This window comes from Synchiropus splendidus, chromosome 19 (genome assembly GCF_027744825.2).
Source record: "Synchiropus splendidus isolate RoL2022-P1 chromosome 19, RoL_Sspl_1.0, whole genome shotgun sequence".
Classification (NCBI taxonomy): Eukaryota; Metazoa; Chordata; class Actinopteri; order Syngnathiformes; family Callionymidae; genus Synchiropus; species Synchiropus splendidus.
In genome coordinates, this window is record NC_071352.1 from 16,041,431 (window position 1) to 16,058,014 (window position 16,584).

Sequence of the window (16,584 nt, forward strand, 5' to 3'; positions counted from 1 at the left end):
GATTCTGCATGTGACCGAGCGACGCGGGGACGTTGGCAGAATCATCGTCCATCTATTGTTCTGATGCAGGAGTTCCTGCTTCCAATTCATTCTGCGCTGACATTTGACCTTTTCTCAGGAATGAGCTGTCGAAGGCTTCACGACAGACAGATGATGGACGACCAGGACCATGAATGAACCCCATTGGTTGCTCATTCCACCTCTCTCTTCTCCATGTGTCCAAACCAGACACGTGTCTCCAAATCATTAAAGTTACTTTTTAAATTATTTTACAGTAATTTTCAACGATTTTGTTCAGATATTTTGTCTAATATTGTTATCTAGTGTTTCTTCTTTTTTTGTTTGTTTGTTACTGGGGGGGTTATTACTATTTAATTTTATTCATTTTTTACTATCATCTTTTTTTTTCTTGAATTTTAAAAAATATATCTAAATGAAGATATTCATCTTACTTTAAGGCATTTTTGTTGCTCTTTTTCTAGGCTCAGTTGTGTATTTTAACAAACATTCCTCAATTTCGCTTAATTTTTTAATGTTATTGGAATACATTATTCCACTCTATATTTTTCGATCTGGCCAGTCTGTTTTTCTCCGTACATTTACCTGTATATTCCTCTGAAACGCTTGTTTTTGTCTTTATTTGCCGGGGTGTTATTGGATGTGTGATGACTTCCTGCAGGTGTGAGGGCACCTGATATGCTGATATGAGCTCCCAGCAGACGGGCGAAGGGGGTGGTTGCGTCAGAAGAGTGACTCGCACTCATCCATGATTCATGAGCAAACTCACTGCCCCGCGCGGCCTGATGGGTCAATGTTTCCTCGGGGGAGGCAGCTGGACTCCTCCCACTCAGTCTTCCCCCTCGGCCCTCGCTCTTCACGCAGATCCCCAACACCAAGGTCTTTCTCACTGGGGTTTAATCCTGAGGGAAGATATTCAAAATGATGTTTTTTTTTTTTTTTTTTTTTTTTAAGTAAAATAGATTTTCAGAATCAAACCTCGTTTTTTTATGCTGTAATTTTGATCTCAATATTTAAATTTATTTGTCAAGTTTGCTCGTCATTTTTCATTTGTGATATTTTTAATAGAAATATTTTACTTCCACGGTTTTTTATTTTCAATTTTCTGATGTCATAAATACTCGAGTTGTTTTGGGAAACTTTTTTTTTCTAGTCACTCCTTCAGAACTGCCTTTTTTGGTCAAACAATCGAATCAAAACTGATGATTTAAATCTATGCACTGCATCACCTTGTAGGTCCAGTGTTGCTGTCGAACACTGAGGTTCTGGGATGTAATACTGCGGTTAACTGCAGTGTACCTTGGGGTCAGACTGGTGAACATCGGTGCGTTTCACGGTCCGAGCGTCTATTCTGAGCCGTGGCGGGCCTTTGCTGGGTGATGGACAACATCCAAGCTGTCGACCTTTGATGTGATGCGCCGAAGACGATAAAGAAAATTGAGTCTCACAGACATAAGTGCTGAAAAACAGCAGAGAAGAAAGTTGCTCTCCTTGGAGTTCCATCCGGCGAAGCGGGTCCGATCACATGTTCACATCTCAGCGGAGCCTCTGAAGCGCTTCTGAAGAAATCTTCCTGGTGCTGCAGAAAATCCCGTCAGAAGAAGCCCACACAAGTCCTTTGATCTAAAACTGAGAATTAGTTTTGACGCCTTCAGGTTCTGTTGGAGAGTCAACACTGCGAATTCTTCAGGGAATGTTAAACTGAGCAGACGCTACCGTGATGTGTTGAACTGAGAGTCATGTGACGTCTAGCTGCAACTGTGTCCTCGCGGTGTCACCTCGCGTTAGCTCGCTCGCTGAGTCAACTGCTTTTCAATTATTCCTCCTGCCATTATCAGTCAAGACATAAATGCTTTGTACTATAGTAGGGAATACAGTACTGTTGTACTGTGCAGTTAAGTATCATGGAGTCATAGCACAGTCGTAATACTAGCGTAATACGCTTAGCGTAGCATTGAATAACACAGGCTAGTACAGTATAATGCTGCATAGTACAGTATTGTTTATCATAGTATCCTACTGTGTAGTACACTGCTGCGCGGTATGTTTACCAAATTAGCTGTTTTTGGTGTGCGGGTTCAATTCCCTGCAGTCTTGTGCTTTGTAGTAGTCATTTTTTTGTCGTACACAGTATAGCTTGTGTATTGAAGTACTGCCTCCTATTGTGTAGCCGAGCAACACTGTAGCACTGAAGGTTCAGGTTGTGATGGTTGGATCCAAAGACAGTTTGAAGAAGTGTTAGCTAAAATACTCTTATGCTACATGTCACTGTATGTTGTGCTAATACGTTCTACGAACTAATCATTTTGTTACGATCAAAATGGTGACCACCTCGCAGGAATGTAAAAAAAGATGCGGAAATACTGTCGCAAAAAAGGCTGTGTAACCCCAAACTTTCCACCTTGAAGTCGAGCAGCGTGCGCCGACGTGGATATTGTTGAGTCAGCACTAATCTTGACTCGTCCTCACACTCCTGGTTGTTGGTCCGGTGTTGGAGGTTACAGGCCGCGGCTGCGTCAAACAGCCAAGCGAGCGCCGCGCACTCAGGCTAACCACTTCTTTGATCGATGGCGCCGTTCCCGCGCGCTAATTGCATCATTAGCTGTGGCGGGTTGCGTCGGTCCAAACCCTCCACTTTCCTTCTTTCCCGCCAATTTCTCGGGCGTTTCCTCCATTATCCAGAAAGCAGATTGGGACCGCTTCCTTTTAAGCCCCATTTCCCTTTGTAATCCCGACTAAAGACACAGTCATATGGAATTCATTGGATGGGAAAAGATTTCCAATTAGCCTCGCCACCACCCGCTTTTCGCGCTCCTGCCGATCCTGTTGCCATGGAAACCGCGTGTGACTTCTTTCATTAGAGAAGTCACATCTGGAAATATCAGTGGTGTTATTTTTGGATGATTTTCACGTCAGGATGCCGCGACCATGTTCAGAGCCCCTCGCGCCGCCGTGTTTCTAATAGGCTTTTGGACGCCAACGCGAATAAGATCGCCGTGTTCCCAGATGGCGACAGTTGCGTTTGACCAAGCTGGTGAAGTCTGAGTCACAGAGCCGGCGCTTTGAACGCAGCTGGAGTCCTGCTGGCAGTTAGCAGACGCATTTTCAGGGTTTCTTCCTGGATGATCTGGACAATAGAGCCGGCGAATCCGAGTCCTGTCTCCGTCTCCAAGATGCCAGTGTGTTTGTGAGCGTGATTGTAAAGTAACCAAGTGGATGAAAGCATGTTTGAAGAACATGAATATTGATAGTTCACCCTGTTGATATTTGAGCGACGCAAAAAATAATGCACATGAAATGAAGTGGGCAGAAAAAGCTTCACACTTTTTTGTTTACCTCCTTCAAAATGAAGCTGAGAAATTGGAGCCATCAAAAGTTGGGTTTGCTGAAAAAGCAACGGCATATTTTCTTGTTTACCATTGCAAAATTAATGAATAATTCATCAATTAAGCTCTGGCGAAAGCAAGTCATATTCGCATCACTACATCGTAACTCGACCCTCAAAAAACGACGAGAATTAGAATATTAAAGGAGAAGAAGAAGGGAAAATAGAAAACGTTGCAACCATAATTAGATTATATACTGTGTGTATATATATATACAGTATATATATATATATATATATATATATATATATATATATATATGTGTATATATATATATATATATATATATATATGTGTATATATATATATATATATATATATATATATATGTGTATATATATATATATATATATATATATATATATATATATATGTGTATATATATATATATATATATATATATATGTGTATATATATATATATATATATATATATATATATATATGTGTATATATATATATATATATATATATGTGTATATATATATATATATATATATATATATATATATATATATATGTGTATATATATATATATGTGTATATAAATGAGTCAGAAAGTGAATGCAAAAAAAATATAAAAATCTACTCACCAAAGAGTCGGAAGAAACACAGGGAAGGTAAATCATCAGCAAATCATCTATAAATACCTGACAATGTTGGACTCCTCAGAAGAAGAAGCAGCAACACAATCCCTTGTCTTGTCTTGTCTTGTCTTGTCTTGTCTCCATCTGACACGCCGCTGCTCGTCCATTCGTATCTCACTAATAAAGCCATTCTTCTGCCGAAAGGTGAAGGTCATTGATAACGTTGGTCGCCATGGTGACTGGGGTTCTTAAGTCCGACGCCGGCGTGAGGTGAATTAGATGAGTGGATCGCACACGTCGTGTTCCTCGGTGGAGTGAATTAACTGATCATTACCTGCGTGTTGTGCCCATCACTGGGGAGGGGGAGGAGGTGGGGGGCGGGGGCGGAGCCCCAGGTGGGGTCCTGACCCCACCCCAGGTCTCATGAGCCTCCTGCGGAGCAGTCGTCCTGAAGCGCTTCTTGCATGTCTGAGCGAAGATGAACCCCCCCTCCTCCTCCTCCTCCACCTCACCCCCCCAGATTAATATTCTCCTCCATCCATCACTGGTTGCCTGATTAAAAAACGCTGCCGAAAAGTCTTAATCTCCTGTTTCAATCTTCTTCAAGTCCTGACAAGGTTTTTATGAGAGCTTCACTTTGAGGTGGTTTTTGGCAACTTTGATCAACTTGTTGGGTCTGGGTCCTGATGAGCTTCATGAGGTGAACTCTGTTGCTGGTCTTCTCCGCTCCTGGTCCTGAGCTGTCTGAGCCAGGGTTCCTGTTTGACCTTTGACTTCATGTTTGTGTTTCCCACTCTCAGTTCTTCCCATGGTTTGAGTTGCTGCTGTACTTTTTGGGCTCTGGACCCTCTTGCTTCAGTCTTGGTGAGGTGCTCCAGTCAGCTGAGACTTAGGCTTCCTCCTCCTGCAGGGCCATGCTTCTCTTTTCAGGCAGATGGTCATGTCATGATCTGCTGTCTTGTCTCCTCATTTAGCTTCCATGAGTCATTGTTGCGTGAAGTGGAAACAAGTCAAATTGGAATCAACAAATGTTCAGGTGGAGACTGCACTGGGCCGAGGTACCACATCTCGAGTTCCTCCACTGGCACCAGGCGCTGTAACTTACAACTTTTTCTTCTCAGAAAAAAGTAAATAGCAGGAACAACACGAACTGTGACGTCACAAAAAAATTGAAAAAGAAAAAAAGGAATTCCTCTCCACAAATAAGTATTTTATTTCTTTTTTAGTGTTGTTTTTATTCTTCTGATTTTAATCTTGGCAGGAAAGAGGCAGCCAAACCTTCCCTTGCCTCGTCTCATCTTGTCTTGCCTCCATCCGACGCGGCTTAATTCTCCGCTCAGATCCGTGGAGCCTGTGAGCTTCTCTCTTCTCGGCCGCAGCGCTGGACTGAGAACTGCTCTTTATGGCCGGAGGCTAATTATTCAAGCTCCGCCGCGCTGGACGGCGGCCACCCTGCTGTAGGCTGCGTGCGTGCGTGCGTGCGTTGTAGGAGCAGGAATGGAAACCAAGGTCCGTGTGCTTTGATCACTCCTGCGTCTGCAGCCCTTCATCATGACGACTCGACCGTGTCACCAAGTCACTCACTGGAGAATCACACGCCTCTCTGGAGGAGTCTTTTCCTCTGCTGCTGGTGTGGTGCGTATTACTCGACTTTCCTGGCGACTCCTGCAGCAGACCACTCGCTCTGAATGCATCCATGTTGCATGGCAGTGGTTTCAAAGCTGTTGTTTTTAGAGCCCAAACACCTGCTGGTGCTTGGAATGAGAGGAAGGAGGCGCTGGATGCCTGCGTCTCACAGACCTGCTGACTCTAAATAGAACAATGCCGCTGCTTCCTAGGCGGTTGATGGACAGAAGCACAAAAATATGGTTCTGTGCACCATCAGTCAGGATTCATGCATTACTGAGCCTCTCATGAATTGAATTCCAGTCCCTCCCCCTCGTGCTTTCACTGGTTTGCTGGCTCAGACGTGAGCTCGCCTCGTGAGTTGTTGAAAGAACAAACTATTTTACTGCCAGATGAAGCGCTAATTAAGGTTATTAGATCATTAAAATGGTAAATAATAGACGTTCTGAAGTCCGGCCAAGTGGAATTCACTTAAAAACAGCAGACATTTGCCAAAAGAAATGAAGAAGAAATCATCATTTTCAGTCAGGGAGTTGAAATTCACAAAGAAGAATTCAGAAGTGGCAGGTTTCAAAAATCTGTAAATATATATCGTGTTTTTATGTCAAAGTCTGAGGCGTGGGAAGAAGGACTTCATGCCCTCTGTCTGTCTGAGAAAGGTTTGGGGTTTTTGGGGAGGAAGTAGTGTGTTTGCTCTTCCTCACGATTGTGCTGCAGGAGGTTGGCGGCTTCGTCCTCCTCTGAGGAGGAGGATGAGGATGGTTTGGCTCTTTGCAGCTCCGTCTATTGTTCGTGTTGAATTAACAAACGCAGACTCGTCCAGCGGCGGTGTCACCCGTCCAAACATCCACCAAACTCCCCGACAACGTGGCAGAAATGGGGCTCGGCACCAGGGGGCGCTGATCCACACATCCATTGCGTTGTTTGTTTAAGGGAATTTAAAAAGTCAATGAAAACTCACTTTTTATTTTCCTATATTGAGCCATAAGATGATACAAGTCTGAAGAAGTAGCATTTTCAGGTGTTAAAAGGGGAAAGATTTTGCTTGTGACTTCAAATACTGTGGACAGGAAACCAATTCATCAAGCAAATCAAAAATGGCTGAACGTGTCAGAGGTCAAACATTTTTGAGGCTGAAAAAAAGGAAGAAACTCAGTGCTTATGTTTTGAAAAAATATCTAATTATGAAAAAGAAATGGAAGCAAGTAATGGAGTCTTAAAAGGTCAAAATATTGCAAGAAAATTTTATATTAAATGCCTAAATATGTATATTATTAAAGTGCATTAAGCAGATTTGAAATAAAAATTTTAAAAAATATGTGGATAAACTCATTAGAAAAAAAGGTAATGTTTGTCTGTCTCTGACTCCAGCTGGACGTTCTGACCATCATGAAGTGAAGCTGCAGCAGCTGTGGGGGGAGGGGGGTTAGGAGGGCACGGACGGAGCAAGTTGGCTCGGAGAAAAGACGGTGCTCGCATCAGTTGCGGGATCACTGGCTGCGTGGACGGAGCTGCAGCACACGAGGAGGAGGAGGAGGAGACGATGATGTGAAGCTGCGAGGACGAGCGAGGAGCCAGAGAGAGAGTGAGGGAGGGAGGGAGGGAGGAGAGAGAAGCGGGGGAGACGGATGGGAGCGAAGTCATTCTAAGCGCCGGACGGGGCGAGAAGAGACGGACGACGGAGATGGAGAGGAGCTCTGGCTGACGACTGATACGCCAGCGCGTCCACAAAGTGGAGACAAAGATCTGCTGACGGGAGGTTGACACCACAGGAGGGTGTCAGGAGGAGGAGGTGCGTGAGAGTTGACGGATTTGATCCGAGTGTTCCGAGCCGCAGCAGCAGGAGTGTGAGGCTGCGTGTCGAGAGCCTCAGCCCGACAGGAAGAGAGAGAAGCCCGCGCGCGGCTGTCAGCGAGTGACGGGTCGTCTCCGGACGCGTGTTGCTCAGCAGCAGCATGAGGTAACAAGTCATGTGGGAGGTGAAGCGGAGCTGCGCGACCCAGACTCCCTCAGGAATAAGGCGAGGTCGTGATTAATCTGCCGCTCATCCGACGGCGTTACTTCCTCTTGAATGAGGGCTTCAACTGCTGGAGTGGCCACCGGAGTTGCACCAACAAGTCTCGGCGAGGCTCAAACTGGAAACCTTCTGTGTGGATTACAGGAGTGGATTTACCCTGGAGCTCCATGTGGGCCCCGGCCCCTGAGGCCTGGCTGGGAGATGAAGTCCCCGCTGCTGTAGGCGTGCTGTGGGCTGCCATGGCCCTGGAGGGGCGCTGTCTCCAACGGGGATCCCCGCCAATGATCGGGAAGAGTTGCCGAAGGCGCGTTACGAAGCCGACCCTGGCTGGGGTCACGTCCACTCTGCTGGCCAGGACTCGCCTGCACGGCCTGAGGCACGTCTGCCTTCCCGGCGGCTCCCTGGGTCGCAGGGCCTTCTGGCTCCTGGCCCTCTGCACCTCCCTGGGGCTGCTCCTGTCCTGGTCCTCCAACCGCCTGCTCCACTGGCTCTCCTTCCCCACGTACACCCGCGTCCACACCGAGTGGGCCAAAGAGCTGGCCTTCCCCGTGGTCACCGTCTGCAACAACAACCCCATCCGCCTCTACAAGCTCACCAAGAGCGACCTGTACTTCGCCGGCCACTGGCTGGGCCTGCTCCTGGCCAACCGGACGGTGAGGCCCCTGGTGCTGGACCTGCTCCAGGAGGACCGCCGGGCCTGGTTCAGGAAGCTTTCAGACTTTAAGCTTTTCCTGCCGCCGAGAAACTTCGAAGGGACCAATCTGGAGTTTATGGACAGACTGAGCCACCAACTGGACGATATGCTCCTCTCCTGCAAGTACCGAGGGGAACCCTGCGGCACCCACAACTTCACCTCTGTAAGTCGTGACCTGCCGTTCGGTCCACCCGAGTTCTGCCATGCATGTCGCGAATGAGCTCTGGAGGCAAATGTGCTGAGTCGCCGTTTGTGTTTGAGGTGTCCTGTCGTGGTGCGATCACTTTGCTTGGCTGCACTGGACACTCCCTCATCCATCCGGTTCTTGGCCCTTCCATCCTTGTGGTCTCGACCCGAGGACTCTATAAGGGTGTTGAGACCATGTTTGATCCACTCCAGTGTAGAGGCGCTGCCCTCCCCCTCCTTCACTTGCTTGCTATCTCCCACACCAACTCGGCGCTAAACAAGCTGCGACACTAACTGTTGATCTAATATTCCTTGTGTGTCTGTCCCATACGCTGCAGTGTCAGTGAAGCAGCGCAATTAAGCTTCGCTCCGACGTGTCCCTCGCGTGTCACTCGCAACTCCAACAAAGACTCCTTGTAGTCCGCGGCCGACCCTTGCGTCATTACCTTCAAATATTGTCGCCTGGGTTCCTCGTGTCTCATTCCTGGCCCGGGCTTTCCTGGTCATTAAGTCTCAGCTGGCTGTCTTGTGGAGCGAGCAGAGAATCAAGTTTGTTTTTTTGCTGGCGGTGAGACCGAGGCGACGGAGGCATTTGCATATGAAGAAAGTTCCCTGACTGTACAGAACTTCCCCACGAGGACTGTGTGGGTGTGTTTGGGCATGTGCGGGACTCTGACTGCTCCCACTCTCCTGAACTTTAGGGGATCGAGTCAAAACCTTCGACAGTTCAAGAGGAGTTCAACTGAACAGCAAAACTTTCTAGCAGTCAAACCTGGTAGTCCCAGATTCTTCAGTCCAAACGTAGGTTATCTATTGCAAGTTCAATAATTCCAGGAGACCGTGAACCTTCAGCTGTCTCCAAGTCCCAAATATCTCAAGTCTGTTTCTTCTATGAACAGATTGGCCTCAAAATTTCCAGAATTTTGGGTTTAATCGTAAATTTCTTCAAATCGTTTGCTCAGAAAAAGAAAAAATGAATGGCCAAGTTAATAAGTGACAGTCAATGAAAAAGGAAACAAGAAAAAAAATGAATTGGTGGAGGACAAATCTACTGAAAAAACAACCTCACGAAAAAAACTAAATTATATTGATAAAATAAAATACAAAAAAGGAAGGAAAAACGCAAGCTGTCCGACCACCAACAGTGAAAATAAGAAACAAAACAAGAATGGAGGTAAAAATGGGGATGAATGAAAAAACAAAATATATCATGTGTCTCAGGGGAAAATGGAGATGACTTCAGGTGGAATGGAGAGACAAATCCCCTATTGGTCATTCACTTATTTGTTTTGGATGCTTGAGTGTGAAAGAGTTTATTCCGCAGATTTTTTGTTTCTTCTCTTTTTTGTTCTTCTAAATTGTCCGCTCTCCTCCGCCACAGTTGGAGGCTAAAGCAACAGGACTTCTGGCGAGTCTCAATTCTTAGCGTCTGAGAGATAAGTGTGCGGATAAACATCTCCCACGCCGTCGTAGTGCTGCAGTTGTTGGGCCCTGAACTCGCCCTCATGTGGCGCACACCTTCAGCTGGCAGAGAGGAGCGTGACGTCTCCATGAAGCTTCTTCAAGACTCGCAAATGTCAGGTTTATTTTTGTGGTATTGGCGGCCCGGGGCTGCTCCTGCTGTGCGCTCGCTCGGTCAGTCAGCCCGGTGATGCTTTTATCCTCCGCCCTGCTTCTTCGCTCGCCATCCTCTTGTACCTCAGAGCGGCCGTCGTGGCCCTCAGTGGCTTCGCTAATCTCATTAGCTTGCTGCTGCAAGTCAGCAAAGACTCCCGGCGGCCCTTTCATTATCACGGCATTTAGAGCGCTGTCACTCCAAGTCATAAAAGATGCAGCCAGATGAAGTGTAAGGTGGGAGCCCACAACAGAAGGACCGCCGTCATCTCTGAGGGCAGAGTTTGGAAAGTTATCAAACATGCATGGCGGCCTCAGAGGTGCGAGGGAGAGAGGTTGGACGGGAATACAGATGCGCCTCCGAAATCTGCCAAACATCTCGCTGGAATTCATGCCCTGAATCGTCCACCAGTGGAAGCTGGCGCCGGTCGATAAATCTATTTGCTCCATGCTGTGGAGTATGTGTAGCTCTTGAACGCCGCCATGGGCTCCACCTCCTGGAGCTCTCCACGGCGCAGCCAGAATTCATCACATCATGGAAGAAAGCCACGGTTTATCAAAGCAGCTGTGGAACCTATCTGCACCCGAGCTCCACCAGGAACGCCACCTACTCAAACGGCATGAAACAGTCATGTGTCATCTGGATCTGTGGAGAAGCAGAGCGAGAATCTCGTGGCTTCACCGTCCAGAGGCTCGGGTTGTGCACGAGTGGTCGGCTCTGTTTGTTAAACTGCAGGTGCATGTGTCAGTCACTACATGCCAACTGAGACCGTCCTGCACCCCCGAAAAGCAGCGGGGCAAACAGTCCGCCGCAGAGAATACCGGAGGAATGAACACACAAAGGTCCAAACAAAACAAAAGCAAAATAATACATTTGTAAATGGCTCAAAATCCCTCTATAATTATCCATTTTTAGATTGATATTTCACTGACCAAAGCAGCTGGTTTGCATGGACAGAAAATTGTAGAGGCTGCTGCCACATTAAATGATTATTTTTAAAGGATAAACTCTGGATTCGTGGTGCGTTCACCAATCAGATTTCACGCCGACGTCAGCAGAGACTGAAGGTTTATCAACAAGATGAAGAAGCTAATGCTAGCAGTTGCTAGCATTCACGACTCACTGAGCTGATGGCTCCACTGTAGATAAGTCGCGTTTACAGTAAAGTTACTTTGTTTTAAATCCTGCTCGAGGCAACTCTTGTCGTGCAGTTTGTCCTCCTGGTGCTTTTTTCCCTCCCGGGACTCTGGTTTCCTCCTGAAATACTGGAGAGTTGAAATGACTTGTGCACATTGCGCCGTCTGCCGCTGGTTTCACGGATGCTACTGTTGCCACAGCTCAAGTGTTCCGTCAGAGCGCCGGCTGTTGAACCATATTTCTGAGCAGGATCTTCCGAAACACCCCCTAAGGTGCTTAACAGACGCAGCGTTTACGTTGATTCGCAGTCAAACAGATCCTGTGATATTTAGGTGTAATCCTTTAAGCCGACGCTTCCAATTGTTTCTCTGAGAAATTCCCTTTTTCAATTACCTGTCGTCGCTCTGTCTGTGCGGCGGGCGAAGAGCTCCTTGTTTTTGCTAGAAGGGCTGCTACATTAGTAGCAACTGTGGGATACAGTTGGTCTCACAGCTGAGTCAAGTTTGTGAGTCTCCTCAGCTGAGCCTCCGCGGGCTACCTGGCTAGTCGATGAAGCTAAAGCTGCTCCATTAAAAAAAGCAGCCTCATTTGCGGCCCGACCCGTCCTTGTTGCCAGCTCCATCACCGCCGCGGCCGATTGAGTTAACGCGCACACAGATAATGCGCCATGTTGCCATTGACCTTTAGCTATCGAGCACAGCCACGCGTTATCGATCGAGCCTCAGTAAGCACAGGCAGAACTTGGAAGCTTGGACGGGCTGTAATCTCATTAGCTCGATCCCCCACATCCGCCGAGCCTCCGCGCTTGATTCATGAGCTGCGACCACGGCAGCATTCTTGCGGCCGCTGATCTGAAAGCTGCCTGACAGATTACAGTGGCCGCGATCTGTCACATGTGCGCCGCTTGGTTAGTATTCATAAGGCCTTGTTGACGTGTCAAGTCAACGTTGAGCGGATGTTTCCGTGCTACTCGATTCTTTCTCATGAATAACATTAACCGACTAAGCCGACTGGTTAACGTTGGCGGGTCATAATCGCGGCGCACAAACATGTTCTGTGAAGATAATACGTCCACATGCAGGCGGATGAAAGCTCGCGCGGCCTCACATCTATTCACATTAAACCCGCTGCGAGCTGTCGTTCGGTCAATGAGTCCAACTCCATTCTTCTGAAACTCCATGAAAATGTTCCAGCGCTGACTTTGAAATGATAATTCTGACAGTTGATTAGAATTTTGACCCCTGCGATTAGAATTTCCAATGTTTGTCGAGTGGTGGAATCTGGCAGTACAACTGGCAATGGCGGCCAGCATCGCGGGCTCTGAGCCAATTCACTTCACTACCCTTGTTCTTCTGTTCAGGACTGACTCGACTTGTTGAAGAGGAGTGCGCTGGTCGAGTGCGCTGGTCGAGTGCGTGGACAGTGGCTGTGTGACCTGTCGCTCTTTAACACCAGCCAGTTGACTGCTGCAGCTGTTTCTAGCTGTAGCTAACGTAAACAATGAACCCCCACCTGTACTTGAAATCACATTTAATTCAATCACTGACAAGCGGAACCTATCGACATGCGTTTCCCCAAGTGGTTGGGAGAATGTGGAATTCATCCCACGCACACAGGTGTCGGTCGAGTTGTGTTTGTTAGCCAACCGGAGTCCTCGCACCGTTCGAGTTAGCATGGTCTTGACCTTTCTGTGGCTCAGCAGCTTTCTGGGGCTGCGCATATATGATGAGCCCGGGCGTAGGCGAGCGTCTAAAGGGATCAGCCGGGTCTCGCTGAACGTGGAGGTCGAGGCTTCGCGGGCCGTAAGCGAACACGCACAATTCCTCCGCCTCGGGCGACACGAATGCGGAATCGGCGGCGTAAGGCGCAGAGTCTCTCCTCCTCCGCTGACATCTGAAGATCCGATCTGATCTGAGGTCTCGTCTGTTGCTGTTCTGCCGCTGCAGCCTGCCGAGCACAGTGGAGGAAATCTTTCCACCAGCTTCCGGCTCTTTCACTCTGGGAGTGAGGCCGTCGGCACCACTCTGATGATCCCGGTGCGTTTGGGGAGAACTGACGCGCTTCTCTTCACGCCTGTTTGTCGAAACACTAAATCATTGAAGAGGCTGGAGGTGAGGAGACAGCGCTGCCTGCAATAATCCAATTTTACCATTTCAATTACTTCTCTGCCTCGTAGCGAACACTCCTGTTTGGTCCCCCGATCAGTCCTCATGCGTGGCGGTGGATGAATTATCATGCTTTTTCTCTTTTTTTTTTTCAAATTATGCTCTCGCCATGAAGCTCCAGTCTTTCTTTGCATCCAAATCATTTGACTTGTTAGGTGTCGCTGGAGTGGAGGTAGCCTGGACCTGTACGCTGACCTGTGAATCCTCTTTCAGCACGGATTCACACACAGTCAGAGTTCATGTCCAAAGCTGAGCTCTCTCGGGAGAGAAACCAGGCGGTTAGAAAGCTGGCGGATGGCAGCGATGGCAGCGGAGGTGTTGTGTGGGAGGCCACAAAAGCCACAGTGGAGGCCAGAGAGGATGAGATACTGGAGCAGAGCTTGTTCATTCCAGCGTCCTCCAGCGGAGGCTTGCGCAGTTGAGTTAGCGGTCATGAGTCCAGACTCAAGGCGGTGGGGGATGGGGATGACCACCAGCTCCTGATGGAAACACTGGGGCCTGGGTCAGGGAAAGATCTTCCTCAGAAGGACCCAGTGGGACGTAGGAAGTGATGATAGAGACGCGATGCCAGGATGCCGAGTCATACAAAGATTCAAGAGTCCCACACATCTGAGTCAGTCCGGATCACGAGGTGGACTTTGGGAGAGAAGCTCCCAACCTTGTTGATGAAGGAGGCTCTCTTGGTGGAGGGGCAGGGTCCTTCACAACTCTAGTAATTCTGTGTTTCTGACGTGATGTGATGATGGTCTTCGTGTCTGACGGTGAGCCACGAAGCTCAGCGAGACTGGAGGATCCTATTGAAGACGTTTTGTTGACCTGTGCACCCAGCCAGATGCTACATCCCCCTGTCTGTGGCTTACGTTAGCTGCGTATTTCAGCTCAGTGATTTCTCGGTGACTTCCTCCAGAACCTGAACTCAGCTCTGGTTCTGCAGTCTTTCCCGGGGAGAAGCTCTGAGCAAGTTTGTGTGCCGTCACAAATTCTCTGACTGAACTCAACCTCCAGTCACATCAGCGTCAGGAAGCGCCGCGCGCTGACGGACCCTCTCTCCATCTCCATGTTGGAACCGACAGACGTGATCCAAAATAGTCTCCGGCTGTATCTCCGGACACAGTACGGCAGCGACCGCTTCAAATCGGAGCGACAGCCGTGTCATGCTGCATCAGTGTGGGTCATGGGTTCTTAACGTTCCCTGGATGCTCTCGTCGCCGGCCGCTCCATCTGGCGTAATCGATTTCATCTAGAAAATGACGTCCTGCCGCGGAGATCTTTAGCCGATGTAACTCGGAAATCAACACTGAAGAATCCTCATCCCAGGCCGCGCTGAACATTTATTTTGACTGGTGTCCGACTCGATACCGGAGCTATGAAAGGATAGAGCATGAGCCTCTGAGCCTCCCCTCACTCACACTGCACAGTTGATGTCTATATAGAATGGTGCTGTGTGAGGTGAGCAGGTGGAGGAAGAGGCCGCCGGAGTCCCGACCCTCCACAGCTTCACAGGAAGCTTTTTTTTTACCACATTTGAACAGTTAAAAAGAAACAGAGGTGGATGGAAAACACATTCATGCCACGAGAGCACGAGTCGTACAGGAGGATTGACAACACTGACCTGCCCCCTAGTGGCAATCACTCCAACTGCAGTTTGTTCGAAAGACAGCGGTTATGACATCATCGTTATGCGTTATGAAACAGAAGCGCAGCTTCGACACAACACTTTGATGAACTTTTCAGGATTCTCACGGAGCGTCTGGAAGAAAAAACAACGCTTGGACGCTTCATCATTTATGGCGCGTCGGATAAAAAGCCTTTGATGACGGGCTGTAAAGGTTGAAGCCCGAGCCGAGGCTCACGAGGGCTGGACGGTAACACGCCAGATTCTCCATCCTCCTTCACGCTGGGCTGGAGCCCTGGTGGTGTCAGCGCCAGGTCAAGAAAACAGCCGAGGGATGTGGGTGAGCTGCTCTCTCTGAGCCCGACCGTCTTCCAGCTTGGCCTTTTGAAGACCTCTACTCTCGCTGAGGAATGTTTCGGATTCCTTTCATCTGTAATGGAATAAGCTAATGACTCTCTCGCCGAGCTCTGTCATCTGAGACTCGTAGTAGAGCTGGTGCGCTCCTCTTGGCTGAAGGCAGTTGACACAGTGCTGTTTGAGTCACCAGCTGAAACAGTCTCATGATTCTCATTCGTCCTTCTCAATTCAGCTGATGGAAAAAAAAGGTTGCATCATCAGTAAATAACCGATGACCCAGTTTCCCAGGAGCTCAGCCAGCAATTACAAACCGCTGCGCGCAGCAGATTCTGCTCTCTGGGCCTCTTCCTTCCTGCCGGCACCTGAGGAGGAGCTTCAAGTGCGGCTCGCTCACATGTTTGATCACATATGTTGGGGAAAGTGCCGCAGCTGTGCCGCTCTCCGTCGAGGTTTCATCATCAGCTCAGACCTTCCCCTCACTTTAAAGTCTGGTTCCTCCCGCTGATGAATAAAAAACCTCGTTTGAAATCCCACGGCGCTTGATGTTTGAGGATGAAAACTGATCCTCTGTTACTGAAGCGGGTCAAAAGCAAACAAGGTGGCTGTGAAGCCGGACGGCGGCTGAGGAGCCGCTCGCCACGGGACACTTCAGGCGCCTGTTACTTATGACGCACTGCTCTCCCCGCAGGCAAGGTCAGGTCCAGTCACGCTGGCTAAGCTAGTTAGCAGCGAGCCCTGTTCAATCCGGGTGTCGGTCTCAGGTGGTCACAGCTGTCGTGTCTCAAGCCACTCTTCCGCACACCTGCGAGAGCAGTCACTTCTGTGCACGTTCCGTGGTGTCCTTCACACATTGGTTCTCAGACCGGGCCCAGCTGTACGTGTTGCATCCAGTAGGGGGCGCCCTTTCTCTGTAGCAGTGATTCTTATCCATAGGGCCGGGGGCCCATGGTTGGGCCGCGAGCGCCCCCTAGAGGGCCGCTAGAAGTTTTTTTGTTTTACACCTGTGGGTCGTGAGGGCAGTGAGGCGCTCAGTTCTAATCCATGAGCCACGTATGGTGGCGGTAGTGAGTCACTGCATTGACTCGAGAGCTGCAAATCTGGGATAGTTTTTTCTTGAGTCAATCTGATGAACAGGACTTGCAGCTGGTTCTGCTGCTGGTTGGACTTTTCGATGACAAATAT

General features: G+C 48.6%; 1 protein-coding gene across 8 annotated transcripts in view; it reads left to right on the forward strand.

Annotated features, from left to right (window-relative positions):
- Positions 1-16,584, forward strand: part of asic2 (acid-sensing (proton-gated) ion channel 2) — a 164,267-nt gene that overhangs the window by 96,309 nt on the left and 51,374 nt on the right. For 2 of the 8 annotated variants that reach the window (XM_053852464.1, XM_053852465.1), the window contains exon 1: positions 7,256-8,490. The exons of the other annotated variants lie outside the window; for them this stretch is intronic. In XM_053852464.1, coding sequence (XP_053708439.1) covers positions 7,801-8,490 — 690 coding nt within the window. In that variant the 5' untranslated portion in view covers positions 7,256-7,800. Of the gene's footprint in view, positions 1-7,255; positions 8,491-16,584 lie in introns of those variants that run through there. 8 annotated transcript variants of the gene reach the window in all.